The 18,309-nt window shown below is 32.5% G+C and overlaps 1 protein-coding gene across 1 annotated transcript; it reads right to left on the reverse strand.

Moving 5' to 3' along the window:
• Positions 1-1,133: 1,133 nt before the first annotated feature.
• On the reverse strand, positions 1,134-11,839 carry LOC134722738 (carcinoembryonic antigen-related cell adhesion molecule 1-like). The gene is made up of 5 exons (XM_063586361.1): positions 11,530-11,839; positions 8,371-8,463; positions 5,680-5,940; positions 1,882-2,142; positions 1,134-1,432 (listed from the first exon to the last, which is right to left on the reverse strand). Exons 1-5 carry the CDS (start codon positions 11,837-11,839, stop codon positions 1,134-1,136), a joined length of 1,224 nt encoding a protein of 407 aa, XP_063442431.1.
• Between the last annotated feature and the right edge of the window lie 6,470 nt (positions 11,840-18,309).

Below are 18,309 nucleotides of genomic sequence, written 5' to 3' on the forward strand. Positions count from 1 at the left end.
GCTTGTCATGTTTTGGAATTTTTGATAGATTTTCGGAATCCTCTGGTTTTATCCATTTGAATGCCTTAAAAGAATTTCTCCATGAACCCCTATTTTTCTTTTTATAAATCTTTTACATGTATAATTATCAGTCATTTGTTAAAGTGTTATATACAATTTTATTTATTTCTTTATAGTATTAACTGGTCAATGATTAAGATCACGAGAGAACATTTTCCCGCCAAAATTCCAATGGCTAACATCTCGAAAACAAGCACATTGACCCCTATAATTTTTTGATTCCTCAATCTATTCCCTATCAATACATACTAGTTTATAAAAAAATATTTATTTTGAAACTGAGCAGCGAACATCCTTAAGTTCTTATTCTGGTACTTCTGAGAATACCACCACTTTATCATTTATCACTACCTTACTTGAGTGTTGTCGACAGTCTCTCATGAATTAAGTATTCTTTTTTACAACGAACACTGCATTTGACACCAGTTGTATATATATGTAATACATTTCATTCAAGTTTACACTAAAACGTAAGCCAAATATATAGGGCCAACATCCAAAGAATTTTAGAACCAGTACGAATTAATCTAAAATTATGTATCTTTTTTTCTTTTTCTTTTTCTTTTTTAATCTTTGTGTATCCTTTCTTTACTTCAATCAATTTTATTTTTGTTGTTGGTAAAACGTGTTCCACATATATACAAAAGATAACAAAAAATACCGAATTTCATGGAAAATTTAAAACAGAATGACCAGCAAGAAAAGATAAGATTAAAAAAACAAAAAATCCAAAACACATCACTCAGAGGAATAGAAAACAATTGTCACATTTCGGACTGTATAAATGGTGGATCAACGGTGTTTTTTGTTTTGATATTCTTTAACTGTATTCCTGTCGCATGGAATTTGAGGCTACCATCTGGTGTTGACAATTTTTAATAACTAGCTTCAAGTTACACACATAGCGCTGTTAAATTGTGAATTTAGGTAAAGCTTTAAAACGTGGTCAATGTGATATAACCAAATAAACTCATCATAGATACCAGGACTAAATTTAGTATATACGCCAGACGCGTTTCGTCTACAAAAGACTCAATGTGATATAACCAAGCCCACTATGTCTACCGCTGTTATTACTTACGTTGTGGCAACACCTCAAAGGTGTGCTTGAAATCATTTGGAATTCCATTTGTTACTTGTAGAACGTACATTCCATACTGAGATGTCTTCATATCAGTAATATAAATTGATGATACATGTTGATATATGCCAATTGTATCATTTGATTTCACTATTTCATTGGAACCATTTACACTAAACGTCCAAGATATTTTTGGTTGTGGGTAAGAAAAAAATATCACATTTATTTCCAAAATACTGTCATTGCCGACTGCAATTTTGGGTAGTAGGCCAACAACTGGTCTAGGTGAACCTAAAAAAATATTAACATATCAAGTATTGTTTTAGAAAGAACTAAAATGTCGAAATAAAAACAGATACATGAAACATTAATATTGCAATAGAATAGTAACTTATAACGAAATTCATTTTGTAAAATTTAAACTAGTCTAGTCGTTAACTTAATTCAAACAAAACATTCGTTTATAAACAGGTACAATACATTCAATGTTGCATATTACTTTTATCAAAAAAATTAAAGCAATCAACATAGTTTAAATTGGTCGTGATAAAGAACAGAATTGTTGAAACGATTGATATAGATTTTTCTGACAACAGTTTAATAAATTAATACTTTCGTATGTTTGTTACTCTCTTAATGTCTTCTTTCTAAATGTGAATAAATGAAAAACTTAACAGCAGCACCAACAGTATTACGCATCATGTCATAATTAAACAGTCATCAAACAAAGCATTACTTACACAATACAAACAGTTCTTTGGTTTGATTGGCTTTTCCTTCGGAATTCTCTGCTGCACAGGTATAATTTCCGGTATCATTACACAAAGGAACCATCACAGTAACAATTGGATTTATAGAGCTTAGTTTCTCTTTTTCATTATGAAACAATCGTCCATATGGCTTAGGAACACCATCAATTTCACAAATAAGTCGTTTTTCTACATTTTCAGGAATCGTGAAATTTTCACCGTCGATAGTAATGTCTCGTATTTCTGCACCATCTTCGATTTTAAAAAGAGATTGAGAAGTGTTTTATCAGATGGATATATGATTTATATAGATAAATAACTACTAACCAAGACATGCGTAATGGATGCAAAAAAAATCAATGTTATGTTATAAATCAATAGTATGTTGGTTAAACACATCGATTAAATAGCGACTTCAATTAAAAAAAAACGTATGCAAAACTATTGACTTTTTGATTTTCTTTTAGGAAGCTAAGACCAGACATTGTCCTTTTTAAAAAGTGAGAATACATCTGGCTCGACGTCTTTTTACCAACAACAATTCTATTTAGATGATAAACTCATTATAGATACCAGGATTGAAATCATGTATTTGCACAAGACTCATGTATGCGTCTACAAAAAACATCAGTGACGGGTATTTCAAAATATTTAGAAAGCCAAACAAATATAAAGTTGAAGAGCATAAATGTGTTTCTCTTAACTTCTTCCATCCGTCACTTTTAATCGGAAAGTGGCCTTTTCGGCCTGGTCTGAAAGTATACGTCGATGTAGGTTGAACATCACGTTCTCTCATGTTAACAGTTTTGAACCATTAACTTGCTCTTTCAATTCAAGGCAAACTTTCTTTTCCATGTCAATATATTCTTTTTTCCAATACCGGTAGTAGTTTCTATTCCGCTAGACTCATTTGGACGACTTTTTATGAGTATACAGAGCTTATTTATTCTCCTCCTCTATATGTATTTATGATGACTTGAGTAACACTGGTATCACTCAGATTACAATTCTACCTTGACAGGTAAGTTTGTATCTAGCCTATAAAATACTTATTTAGCCTTGAAAATTGAAAGGTCAGTTTATCCCATTCATACAAAAGAAGTTTACCTACAAGGGTCAGAATGGGATTTACAGAATAGAGAATACGTATAATAGCAACAAAGTATAGAGAATAGAGCAAATAAACAACAAAATAAAGAATAGAGAATACTTTAATGCGGTGCAAGTCAGGAGCCTCTGGCCTTTGTTGGTCTTGTATTATTTTAATTTTAGTTTCTTGTGCACAATTTGGAAATTAGTATGGCGTTCATTATCACTAAACTAGTATATATTTGTTTAGGGGCCAGCTGAAGGACGCTTCCGGGTGCGGGAATTTCTCGCTACATTGAGGACCTGTTGGTGACCTTCTGCTGTTGTTTTTTTATTTGGTCGGGTTGTTGTCTCTTTGACACATTCCCCATTTCCATTCTCTATTTTAAAGAACAACTGTTCCAAAAAAATGTAACTTTGGTAACTGTAAGGCAATACTGATAATATAATGATAAATGTACAGAATTGATAAATAATCTTGTAACAGAAAGACTAAATAGTAAAATCATTTTCATGAGAATTTTACAGAATGAGAGTTATTTTTAAGAGGCTATTAAAAGAAAAATGCCCTAAAAATTTAAAGAATACATATATTAAAAAAAACCATGCAGGTCCTCATGTCATTTACAATGTCAAAATATAGGACACATCTAGTCAAACTGGTTTTAAACTAGACATCTGGTCAAACTGGTTTGGTATAACTGACTGTTCCTTGCCCTAGATGTCTACTTCACAGTGACCTTATGTGTTTGTGCTAAGAGTACATTGTACTGCCATATTTATTGATTTTCTGTTGGGACATGACCTACATTGTTAACATACAAAACAGTTGTTTGAGATTTCAATTGATATTAGTATAATAAATTAATATTTGGAATTTTATATCCTGGTTGATGATGTTTTTTTGGGGACCAAGATGTTTTCTTCATTTTAGTTTACATTATGATTAATTTAAAATCAATGCACACTTAAAGATAGAAAAAAATTCAGCTCTCATTTAAAATATTTTGCAACTAAATAATTATCTGTCAGATTTGGTGTAAACAAAAAACAAGACAGTGTAATAGAAAAACTGAAAGCATAGTCTATCTCTATAACAGTCAAGATGCACAAAGTGTTAAGTATTGGTCAGAATATAGGGTGCTTTTGTACTTTAACAATATCACAATAACAATAAATGTGACCTTAATTTTGGACAAGGTAAATGGCATGAAGCCAAATTTATCAACTTCTATTGAATGAATGGGATAAACTGACCTTTCAATTCTCAAGGCTAAATACATGTAAGTATTTTAAACGCTAAATACAAACTTACCTGTCAATGAAGAATTGTAATCTGAGTGATACCGGTGTTACTCAAGTCACCATAAAAATACATATTATAACTGGATGGTTGGAAAGTAACAATCAATCCATAACCCTATGTTGAATATTTAATTTTCTGAGAACTTAAGATTGAGCAACACGAACATTAACAAACAAAGTTGAAAAAGTCTATTTCATTTGAATCAATTAGTTTAAGTGAAAGATTTTAACTGATTTTGTCATTAAAAACGACCCGATTCAAGCACAAATATGAAAATCTAACAAATATGCCGACAAATGTCACTTTTCAGATGGTTTTCGTCAAAAATGAAAGTGGCCGCATCCGTGTTCATCCTCAATCTTTATATATGTTATGTATTATCATAAAATACAACTCACATTTTAATATTAAGGATGAACACAAATGCGGCCACTTTCGCTTCACACGAAAAGCGTCTAAAATTTAACTAAAATGCTAGAATTGTGTGTATTTCAGTAATTTAGCATGACTGAATGATGCAAGTACCTGATATATGTGCATTGTATTGTCAAAAACAGCCCATATTTATGTAGCAGAAGCATTCTACTGTACAATAGATACCGAAAAGTTTATATTTTAACGATTTTGTAAAACTGCTATATTTTGGGGCTAAAAAGGGGTCTTACTGGACCTACTCCTATGAATCAACAACATATCCCAAACTCCATTAAATGACGATAAAAGTTTAAATAACTTTAAACTGAATCGAATAAACCTCGGTATTGATACTATATATTGATATTTTTGGCTTCTCATAAATTCTACCTATAACTTTTGGACTAGTTTGAATATCGGTCTATTTCTGTAATTTATTCTTACATACTTTTGACTTTTTAACCCTGTATGCTTACATTGCCTATGTAAATTTTAAAACTGTTTGTATGCACATTGAACAACAAATTTATGTGACGTATAAAATTTTCTGACGTCAGACACTCAAATCAATTAATGTGTTCGTAGATAGAAGATATTTTTGTGTTCGGTTAAATTGTCCCCTTTTAAAATTGTTATACGATGATGACTGATGTACCCATATTTTGACTATTTTATTAATTGTGACTGTTTATTTAACGCATTATGTAAATATAACGGAATTTGATGAGACTGTTATTAAAGTGAGAGGGTTAGCGCTATAGAACCAGGTTTAATCCACCATTTTCTACATTTGAAAATGCCTGTACCAAGTCAGGAATATGACAGTTCTTGTCCATTCGTTTTTGATGCGTTTCGTTATTTGATTTTGCCATATATTATGGACTTTCCTAATTGATTTTCCTCTGAGTTCAGTATTTTTGTGATTTTACTTTATACTTACACTGACGTCAACGTGTTTTAAGCAATGTATATGTACTTACATGTAACAATAACAGAAACATAGGTAGATATCATACTGCTGACGCTGTTACTGATATTACATCTATATGACCCAGATTGGTTCCGTTTGATGGTAGGGAAACTTAAGATATCGTCAGAAACAAATTCACCGGTATCAATGGTCCATGTTCCCACACACTTGGGTTTACAAGTCGCATTGCATGAGATATCAGGTAAAGATTCGTGTTCTTTTATTACATATTCCGTTTTGTTTGGAGAGAGTACAACAAGAGATGGTCCATCTGTATAAATTTTTAAAAAAGTATGATTAAATCTGTACAATAAAAGGAACCTTCGTAAGGTCGATGCTGTTGCTGAACGAAATATTTTATGAAGTATAACAATCGAGATTAAGTGAGAAGGTTGATTTTTTTGTAATTGATTTCGGTATACTATGTGATTGATTTTAGATACTATCGGAAACTCGGTAGAGGAACAGACTAGGTGATTTGTGTACTGTATCACTTGTTCTTCAACACTGCGAATGTTAGTTTGAGCACCGAATTTTTCAGGTGCGTTATGCGTCAACTTTAATGTACAAGGATGGTCAGTTTGCTTGCAATAAATCGTAGTTTTCGCTTCAGCTTCGTCCATCAAAAGATTAACAATAAATTGGTGGATGGTCGAGTATTTAAGTGTTACTCAAACCCTTAAAAATTGGAATCACATCAAAGTTTGAATATGAAGCTTATGTGTTGACTTTTACAAATACAAATATCATGTATACTTTCCATTACATGATGTTTTTTTTCTTCTCAATATTAAACTTCATACAAAAAGTGGTACAGTTTTAGGTGTAAATAGTTATCAAAGGTACACGAATTATAATTTAGTACGCCAGACGCGTGTTTCATCTACACAAGGCTCATCAGTGATGCTCATTTAAAAATATTTATAAAGCCAAACAAGTACAAAATTGAAGAGCATTGAGGGTCCAAATTCCAAAAAAGTTGTGCCAAATACGGCTGCGGTAAATTATGCATGGGATAAGAAAATCCTTAGTTTTTCGTAATATTCAAAGTTTTGTAAATAGGAAATTTGTACAATTGACCACATTATTGAAATTCATGTCAACACCGAAATGTTGACAACTGGGATGGTGTTTCCCTCAGGAACGAAACGTCCGCCAGTAGTGGCATCGACCAAATGGTGTAAATAGTTATCAAAGGTACAAGGATTATTATTTAGTACACCAGACGCGCGTAACGTCTAGATAAGACTAATCAGTGACGCTCATATCAAAATATTTATTAAGCCAAACAAGTACAAAGTTGAGGAGCATGGTGACTCAAAATTCCAAAAAGTTGTGCCAAAAACGGCTGAGGTAATCTATGCCTGGGATAAGGAAATCCTTAGTTTTTCGTAAAATTCAAAGTTTTGTAAATAGGAAATTTGTACAATTGACCACATTATTGAAATCCATGTCAGCACCGAAATGTTGAATACTGGGCTGGTGATTCCCTCGGAGACGAATTGGAAAATGTCTTGTCTCTTTTTCAGAATTGCAACCTTTATCACATGGAATATTACTTTTTGAGTAGTTCGACAAATAATTTATCTGTTTTTTTTAAACATTCGGAGTTACTGAGGAAATATCTAAAACGCCATTCATCACAAATGGTCATGGTAGGTTGAAATTTACTAAATTTTTTTACAAACATACATAATCATTTACTCTTTGGTATAAAGCAGTAGAAATAAAGGTATTACTAGTTTCTGGTGGAAACATTCCTTTGATATATTTCAGGATGTATATTGTTGATGTTGGCATACGGGTTGATGTTCAACTCAGAAACACTACTGATGGGTCAAAACGATTAATTAAAGATACATCAGCTGTCAAATTCATGTTCACCGATTTCACAAAAATTCTCATATTTGATTTATAAAACTAAAAGGTATAGCCTAATTATAATTAGTTTGAAATAAACAGTAAACATTCATGTACTGGATACAATATATCAGTCTTTCGTGTGTACGCCATATAAGTGAGTATTGAAGTGACCTCCAAAGACTGCCAACGGTCACATAACTCGATGTAAACATAAACATAAATATAAATAGTCAGCGACATCGTGCAATTGTATTTTTAAAGTCTGTTTGATTTCATGTTATAAGCTTACAATTAAATTAATATCGTTGTGATATGAGTATAAAAATTATATTTTGTATCATTCAAAACGGTTCACTTTAGTTTCACTTTTAATGTTGACATTCTTTTCCTTTCAAAACCTGACCTAGAATAATACACGGCAACCGATCTTCTGCTAATAATTTAATTTAACGAGCACATGAATACGGATTCAATGAGGTACATTTATTCACTTGCAAGTGAAATATTCTTCACCGATGTTTCTTTGCTTTATTTGACAAAATTAAACCAAATTGGCTGCTCATAGCAAAATGTCGTTCCATTATTTTACTTTTATCTTAACATTCATTTTTTTATATTTCGTAGCCAGTGCCTCTTTAACAAAACCATAAAATATATTACATATACTCACAGTTTACTATTACTTTAACATCAGTTGACAACATACTGCTGACAGCATTAGTTGCATTGCATTTATATATCCCATATTGACTTCTTTTGATGTTCTGTAAACTTAACTCGGAGGACGGGAAAATTTGTTCATTTGGTCCTATCCAATTGCTTATGCATACTGGCTTACATTCCGCTGAACAGTTTATATCATGGACATGTTCTCCTTCATTCACGACGTATTCTGTTTTATTTGGAGAAATAGTCACTTTTTCTGGTCCATCTGAAATAAGTATTTATTATTTCATCATAGACACCAATAAACCATTTACAGATTTTGATATAACAACACTAGCAAAGGTTAATTTTTCTTTAGGAGATTAATTTTCATTCATGTCTTCGTTCTTATCTGCTCCTTTTTCGAATAAGCTATCTTCAAAGTACTTTTATATACGCTTTGTCAGAATATACTAAAAATTTTTTAAAAGGAGGTAAAGTTAAGCATCGGTTATAAAATGGTTTCTGAAATGAGGAACATTAAACCAGCAATCTGAATGAGGAAAACTAAACTCTCCGCACCAAACGTATCACGATTCAAAATTTGTTGTAACATGTATACGACATCTTCAAATAATCATACATAACAAAAAAGTTATGATTGGTATCCTTGTGATGTTGCTTAGTTTCTTTTGATTTGTAAGGATTACAGGATTGAGAATGATTGGCGGAAAGGCGAAAATAATATACACGAAAAGGAAACATTATGGGTGTTCCAGACTCGATCTATGGGTTATATTTTTTTATATGGTCGTGTTATATAACTTTTGTTGAATAGGCACTTGACGTGGAAGGGATAATTTTCCTATATTATTAGTTACATGTTGTGTTAATGACCTAATACGATATATACAGTAAATTTAATATTGGGTGAGAGCGAGCTCGAATCCCCATATGGAATTTACTGACCCCATATTTATCGTATTAGGTCACTAGTACACCGTGTAACGAATTTATCTTACCGACTACGGTATCTTCACATGTGGTTTTTAAACTAGCGGCCTATCAAAGTGACTTCAATTCTTAGTTTGAACATGTCAAAGAACCTACTTCCATTTATCTATATAAGAAACAAAGGTTAACAACGTGTTAGCTTTAAGTTTGTTTTATGGATGTATTTCAATCGTTTATTATCAGTTTCTTCGTCTGTTTAAACCAAGCAGATGTCATTTTTGTTTTGAACATGTTGAAAGGGATGTAATTCCTAACTAACCCATATTATTGCTAACTGAGAACACCCTATATGATATATATAGTCACCACGTGTAGTCGATTAACCAATCATATCCCCTTTAATCTATCGAAGGTAAGTTATAAATATATATACAGACGTGTCGCTGGTGACAATGTTTATGTATTATTTGGGTGCAATATTACACCTTATCGCTATTTATTCATATCTGGATAACTTCTAAATCTACATAGCTTTTCCAACCAGTTGAAGTTATATTGGGCCTTGTTCAAAGAACAATTGTGCATAAATAAAGGCAACAGTAGTATACCGCTGTTCAAAACTCATAAATCCATGGACAAAAAACAAAATCGGGGTAACAAACTAAAACCGAGGGAAATGCACTAAATACAAGAGGAGAACAACGACACAACACCGAAACGTAACACACACAGACACGGACCAAGATCAGACAAAAAACCACGAGAATAACAAATATGACATCAAAACCAAATATATGAATTTGGGATAGACAAGTACCGTGCCACGTCTTATCTTAATATCTCAAATATAAGAGAATACAAACGACACAACGTAAAAATGCAACACACACAGAAACGAACAATAATATAACAATGGCCATCTTCCTGACTTGGTACAGGACATTTTTAAAGGGGAATAAAAATGCTGGGTTGATCCTGGTTTTGTGGCATGCCAAACCTCGCACTTTAATGGCAAATTTAAATATAACATTGAAATGACAACATAATATTACAGGACTACAACACAAACAAATAGGAGAACATATTAGACAAAGAAACACATGATTAATAGATAATAAAAAGCATCAGGTTTAAAATTCAATACGCCAAAAACGCGCCTCGTCCACACAAGACTCACCAGTGACGCCCAGATATAAAACATTTTATAGAGACATGTTTAAACAATTATTAAAACATTCAACAAATCATTTTAATGACTAGTAAAATTGCTTACTTAACTGTCGAAATTTTAAATTGCCCTTTTTCCAACCGTGTACCTCCCTCAGCCCCCGGAATGTACCAAAAACAGACAAGGTAACTTTTGTTTACCAGTAAAAAAAAATGTTACTCGTATCGGTTGGAGATTCCTAATATGAGCGTAAATAAAGCACATCAGATAAGTGAAGGTAATATAAAGTTGAACGTTTTACCTTCCATTTTTTTTTACTTTTTTGTTGAACTAAAGTTGTCATTTTTCGTATCGAAGGAAAATGTTGGAAACATTGAGGGTGCAATTAAAGGCGTCAATTAAGAAATAATATAAATTACAGTCATAGATTGTTGTGATTTAACCACGGGTTTGACATTTTTATTTGATTATTTTGTCCGGAGCGACAGCGAGTAAGTGTTTTATCATTTTTAAAAAGACAATAGACAATAAAGGATAAATACACTATGGTAATATAAACCAACCCATACTGTTTAACGTTTACTTAAAAAAAAGATCTGAAATGCTATTGTACTGAAACAACAAGTATAGCGCGACGTCGTTTCCCCTGTGGAATTGACAAAATTCTCCACTCCCGTAGCTGCATTCGAAATTCTGCGAAATATCATGACGCTTGCGGTCAAATAGTTTCATCGAGGTCCAATAGATGGAAAATATAGATTGGTCAAATAGTTCAACTTCTGCAATATGAAAATTAGTCAAATATTGTGTATTTACATGTTATAGGAAATTATAACGGAGGTATAATGATTTAAGTTATGGTCTAGACATGCATGAGAAGATGCGTTACTTTCCTTCTGGTGTAATGTATACCAATTTGAACGTCTAAATAATGTTGTAAATCTTTGACAAGCCGGCAGAACAATTTTGATTCTAATTAATGTATGCTTTAAAATCAGAATAGGAGAACAATTTGTTTTGTTTTCTTACTCAAAAATTTTAACCAGACTCTCCTTCAATGGAGCGTTGAACGAAGTTATGTTTAATATGTCTACGGTCACTAATTGGAAACATCCTAAAATTGAACATAAATATCATAAAATTGATATAATATGCATATTGAGCTAAAATGTAATTTTTATAAGAAAATATTATTGTGACTTGTTCATAAAATCAACAATTAATACATACAACGGACATTAATCGTTACACCATCTGATACCATATTGCCTACATCATTACTAGCATTGCACAGATATATCCCTGCTTGCGTTCTATTGATTTTCGGTAAACGCAAGATTCCATTTGATTTCACTTGACCAGTTGGTGTTATCCACATTAAACAACAATCTGGTTGACAGTCTGCCTCGCACGTGACATCTGGAACATCGTCTCCTTCGTCAAAAGTAAATGACGTTCTATTTGGAGACAGTATCACTTGATTAGGTCCATCTGTGAATAAAACACACCAGAATAAACACCACTGTGACACACATAGCATGTTAGTATTTAACCGTGTAGTTCAACAACATTATTAGTTAAATCAACAATGTACAAAATGCGTCAACGCAGCTGGACAAATGATATGTTTACTTTCTTTTTCTATTATCTTTTAACATATTTTCAATCAATTAGGTGAAACTTGAATCGAACGTATCTTTTTGGTATTTACATATATTTAAGTTCGAAAAAATGCAAGACAAAAACTTTTTGTTTCGAAAGAACGAGGGTGTCCAGTTTTGCAACTGAGTGTTTCTCATTCACCAGCAAATTTTTAGTTTGACTGTAAATCATTATTACGCCTTTCGAACTAGAGTAGCTGTTTTCTATTAAAAAGACTAAGGATTATCGTTCTAAGCGTTTTGAGTTATTACCTATTGACTAATTCGGCTGATTGATTTCTTTATCTTGACTAGAGATAATAGATAAGAAGATGTAGTATGCGTGCAAATAAGACAACTCTCCATCCAAGTCACAATTTGTAAAAATAAATCATTATAGGTCACGGTGTAGAACGCCACATGCGAGGTGTCGGCTATGCTTGACATGGGGTAGCAATTGCGAAGCGAAGAAAAAATATCAAAGATAGTTCAAGTATCAAAATTACTTTTTTTTTTTAGAATTCTGGGTACCATATCATGTACTGCACGGAGGGAACTGAAACATAAACTATTTCCTGCAAGCAGAAGTCGTTTGCAGTGCTCTGTCTTCTCAAACACCTCTCCCTAGTTTTCCGTGTTGCAGATTTTGAGGCTTCGTATGCAAATTTCTGGATAAAAACCTACTTTAAACGAATGCCCCCTCGTATCATTTATAAAGAATTAAATTCCTATCATGGAATTTAACCAAATACCAGCTTCTTAGTTAAAATCAATTGATTTTAAAACTAGTTTTTCATCAAAACATTAAGTGTCGCTCGGGATGTCAGATTTTGCATCTCAAGGGTTAGAGGCTTCTAATAAAAAAAAGACAAGTTTTGCAAATAAATCGGTCTTTAACTGATATCTTCCACTGATATATTTTAATTCAAACACATGGTACTGATGGAACTTTATTTTGCCGGTTCTTTAGTCGTACAAGACATGTGCTTTTGATTTCATGAAAAGTAAAAAATGACTCAAAATGTTTTGTTTTACAGCTGCAAAATGATTTCTTTTCCTTTTCAGTCACTATCATTATCACAAAAAAGTCACGACTGTTGTTCAATGCACCCAAACATGGAGGAAAATTACAGAACAGATCTCTATTTAAGATTTGGCCGAAGCCACCAACAGTCAAACTCCATCAAAGTTCATAACCAGGTTCCTCTTAAAAGCACTCGTGTACGCCGCAAAAAGCACTCACTCCAAAACGAATTCGATTACTCTCTTAAATGAAACACTCACTGGCATCTTTATCATGAAATGACAGTACAGCTTCAATGAGACCTGAAGACGATGACACTACTATTCATAAAGATTTTAAAATAGTAATTCAAAATCTCACAAAATGTAACCTGGCTGCTGATTTTCTATCTTTTATCCAATGCCAAAAGAAAAAACTTTTCTTTAGACAATATTTCTCTTTTTTTCTTAGAGACGGTCAGATTTCTGTCAAAAAGAATACTGGTAACATCGGAAATGTGGTATCGAGAAACAACAAAGAGGTTTGAGAAAACTGGATACAGACTTTTTTACGGTATTTTTGTTTATATTTGATGGATGGACCAATATGTATTGGACACATTACAGAAAACTTGTGTGAGCGTGAAATGGCCGATCCCAAAGACGCAGGGATTGATTTGTCAGTTCCAAGCCAAAAGATACTATCAGACTATATCGCCATGGACCTTGATATAAGATGTCTACTGTGATTTCATTAACACAATGTAATTGTGTTCCAAATATGCCAATTGCACTAGAAAGAGCTGAGTTGATACAAGAAAGGCCATTTCCCAAAAGTTTCGTCAGCTGAAACAATGTCAATGACGCCTGTTATCCGCTGATCACAAAACCAAATCTTGATTTTAACGCCAATTGTCACCTGCCATTCTTTCAAACTTTTAAAGACCCAATTGTTGGCGTATGGCGAGCTCTTTACAGTCTGTCAATCATATACCTATAACTTTAAGCGCCTCATGTACCCTTCTACAATGAAAAAGTTCCCAAAACTTATCTATATCCAATAAATGTTTGTCTTATAAAATGTTAGTAATTTCATTCAAGATATTTATTTGGTCTTTTTAGTACTGTATTTCTTTCCTTAAATGTTTTTTTCCAAACCCGAACATATCTACATCTTCATCCTTGCAATCTACCTCTGCTGTTTAATTTTTTCCGTCAGCACATAACATAAACTCATCATTTTGTTGGTAACGTAACATATTCAATACAGGATAAGAATGACTAGAGAAGTTGAAGTTGGGATATCAATGACCATGACGATGAAGTCTGATAGTAGGTTTTGGCTTGGAACTGCAAACTGAATTCCTACGTCTTGTGGATCGGTCATTCCGCGCTCAGTCACACAAGTTTTCTGTAATGTGTCTAATACATTTATAATGGTCCACCCATAAAATATAATAAAAAAAAAATACCGTGAAAAAGTTTTTTCAAAACCCTTTTGTTGTTTCCCGGTACCACATTTCCGATGTTACCGGTATTCTTGACATAAATCTGACCGTCTCTAGGAAAAAAAGAAGAGAAATATTGTCTAAAGGAAAATTATTGTCTTTTAGCATTTGGATAAAAGATAGAAAAGCAGCAACAAGATTTAGTTTTAAGAGATTTTGAATCGCTCTTTTAAAATCGTTAAGAATAGTAGTGTCATCGTCTTTAGGTCTCCTAAAGCTGTCCTGTCATTTGATGATAAAGATGCCAGTGAGTGTTTCATTGGAGAGAGTGCTTTTTGTGGCGTGCACGAGTGCGATTGAGAGGAACCTGGTGAAGAACTTTGATGGAGTTTAACTGTTGATGGCTTCGGTCAAATCTTAATTGAAGGTCTGCTCTGTGATTTTCCTCCAAGTTTCGGTGATTTGAGCCACAGCCATGACTTTTTTTTTTATCATGATAGTTATTGAAAAGGAAAAGGAATCATTTTGCATCTTTAAAACAAAATATTTTGAGTAAGTTTTTAATTTTTATGCAACCAAAAGTATACGTCTTATAAGACTTAAAAAGCCGCAAAATGAAAATCCCTTAGTTTGATATGTGTTATTATAATAAAGAAGATGTGTTTGAATTAAAGAATATCAGTTAAAGACCGATTTATCTGCTAATATATTCTTTTTTTCAGAAGCCTTTACCCCTGGAGATGCAAAAACTGACACCTCGAGCGACACTTTAAATTTTGATGAAAAACTAGTTTTAAAACCAATTAATTTTAACTAAGAAGCTAGAGAGAGGTGTTTGAGAAGAAAGAGCACTGGAAACAACTACTTCTGCTTGCAGAAAATAGATTATGTTTAAGTCCCTTCCGTGCAGTACCAAGAATTCTAATAAAAGAAATTTCGATACTTGAACTTACTTTGATAGTTTTTCTTCGCTTTGCAATGCCTCCCCCCTTATGTCAAGCATAGCAGACACCCCGCATGTAACGTTCTACACAGTAAAAGTACGGTCTTATGTTTCACATGTTATGAATATTAATATAATTACATTAGATGTATGTTTCATTATAATACGTTATTCTGATTGGCTAACTGCACATCACATGTTATTCCGTAAGCAACTGCATCAGACAATAATCTTTATCCTTCATGATGACACGAGGTCCCACAATAAAGTGCACAGGAGAATTAAATAAAACTTGATATAATTGTGTTTTCATGATCCTAGCTAAAAATGTAATTATAAGTATTGAATGCTTCTTTTTGTAACTTTATAGGGTTGTAAAAGCGTTGACCGTGCGTACATTTTTAGAATGAAGCGCTTTCGCGCTTCATACAAAATGTACTTCGGTCAACGCTTTTACACCCCAATAAAGTAACAAAAAGAAGCATTCAATTCTTAATTAAGTGTAAAATTATTTGTAAGACTACTGTTCTTCAAATAATTCATTAGTTATATTCCTTTAACAACTTTACTATGCGAAATCTTGATAAAAAAAGTAACTCCGTATTGGATAAAAAAAAAATATCAGGGACATTGACAGGCTCTTTTGAAAGATACGAAGAACAAAAAATAACCCCGAAACAGTGTCCTTAAATTGATAAATGTAATAATAAATTTATATTTACTTTCGTGTTTTTGTTTACATTAAATTGGAATGAAGATATCCAAGTTGTTATCCAAGCACAAAGGTTCCTATAAAGTGACCTAGTGAAATACGGCGAATATGCACCAATTGTGCGGAAATGTTCAAACCTATCTGTTGAGAATTAATGTACTAAGCGTATCCTTATAGTTTAATCTTCATACGTCGAGTTTGTGATATGAATTTTTTTTTAAAATTTTGTTTTAATCTGCATTCATAGTTTTGAATTTTGTCTTATATATATAATCATATATAAGCATGTAGGCTTCACACGTCTTAAATATTGAGCAAAACTACAAAAAACTGTTGGAATAGCCTCCTTTTGTCATTTGTCGAAGACGTCAATTTAATCATGATAATGACTTTAATTTATAGGTGTAATACCACCATTGATTTTCCCCTATTAGTCTTTGTTAAATTTGCACTTTTCAAAAAATTGTGCAGAATTTATCTTTGTTTCAAATAAAGAAATACTTGGCATGAGTAAAGTTTTATCCTGTCCACTTCTATAGAAAAAGTTTCACATAACATTTCATTGCATATAAGAAAATAACCATCATTGGAAGTTAACCAATCAAATTTCTCCCCTTATTCTATCTGTTTACAAAGTTTAGTCACCATGTAACCTCAAGATTAAAAAAAAATTCTATAGAAATCACAAATAAAAAATAATGGTGTTTTGAAATACCCAAGACATATGTTTATGACACAGAAATAGTTTTACTGCAATAAAATGTAGGATTAATTACCTACAACGGTCAAATTCAAGGGAATATTTTTTTAGACCTACTTTCGTATGCAACCGGATGTGACTTACCATGATTTGGTGGTATCACACCTAAAGAGACACCATAAATGACCTTTCTGCACTTCAGTGTCAATGCTTGTGTAAGAAACAGAAAAGTTTCGCAATTTTTTGATTAGTCTGTTCTTTGAACCTGTGTTCTTTGATCGACTAAATAATTATATGGTACCTTTCCCGTCTTCAAACAAAGCAAGAACGCTTTCTGTATAATCCTAATGATAAGATAGTTAACAATGAGTTATAAACTTATAGATTATTAACAAATATCGTAAGTAGTTAATAAACTGTTTGTTATTCTATTCAACAGTTGAATTAACAATTTCTCTAGAAATTTTTACTGTTTTTTTCTGTCAATTTGTTTTCATGTTAAAAGAAGTGAATATAAATTGTTATTTATTTCTTAAAAAAAATAATGGAAGGATATTACCGGTAAGCAAAAAAAGTATTTTGAATATGTATTTAAATAAAATCAGTAGTTTTTGGAATAATTAGTCGGAACAATCAAACGTCCAGCATGTTCAGATCCGTTATCCAAATGTTATTCTTATTGAAATGTACTCACTGAGTTGTCATAATCATAATTACACAATACACAATTTTAAATGAAATAAATAGAGATTAATACATGGCCTTTTCCATATCAGCCTGGGTATCATCCCGAGACCCCCATATCAGCCCGAGACGGAGTCGAGGCGCTGATATGGGTCGAGGGATGATACCCAGGCTGATATGGAAAAGGCCATGTATTAATCGCTTTATCATATACTTCCGACAATAGTTTTATGTAAGGCAAAAAAAAAAACAAAAAAAAAACAAACGCAACAACTAAAACAGTCAACAACTTTATAAAGAAGTTAAGTTATAAATCCAATATACTATAATTGTCAACCAACAGCATCACTACCTACATATATACGTACATTGTATGGTAACATTTCCTATAGAGGCATTTTGAAACATCGAATATTTGGAAGAGTTTCATGATCATTATTACTCCATGTTTGTTGTACTATAAAATTATTCATAATTGCCAATGGCATTAATTAGCAAGTACTTATCTATCCCCACAAAACTTCCCGTAAATTTTGACGTCGTCATCAATATCTGACGTCACAATGGACAAATAAACAACCGATACCGGAAACACCGGAAGTAACTTGCACGAGAAGCACTGTTATGGGTTTTTGCACGAGACGCCTCTGATATGGGTTATCAGACCGGGCTGATATGGGTTATCAGCCTGGGTGGGAAATTATGACTTGTGTACTTCCGTTCGTTACACATATGCAAAAGCTATCATATTAATGCTAAGTATATGATAATTTAAATTATTTACTTACATTTAACAATGAGAACAACTTGTGCATGTGCTGTTCCAATTGTATTTGTAGCTTCACATTGATATGTACCATTATCTTGTCTTGCTACATTAG

This window comes from Mytilus trossulus, chromosome 6 (assembly GCF_036588685.1).
Source record: "Mytilus trossulus isolate FHL-02 chromosome 6, PNRI_Mtr1.1.1.hap1, whole genome shotgun sequence".
Lineage (NCBI taxonomy): Eukaryota > Metazoa > Mollusca > Bivalvia > Mytilida > Mytilidae > Mytilus > Mytilus trossulus.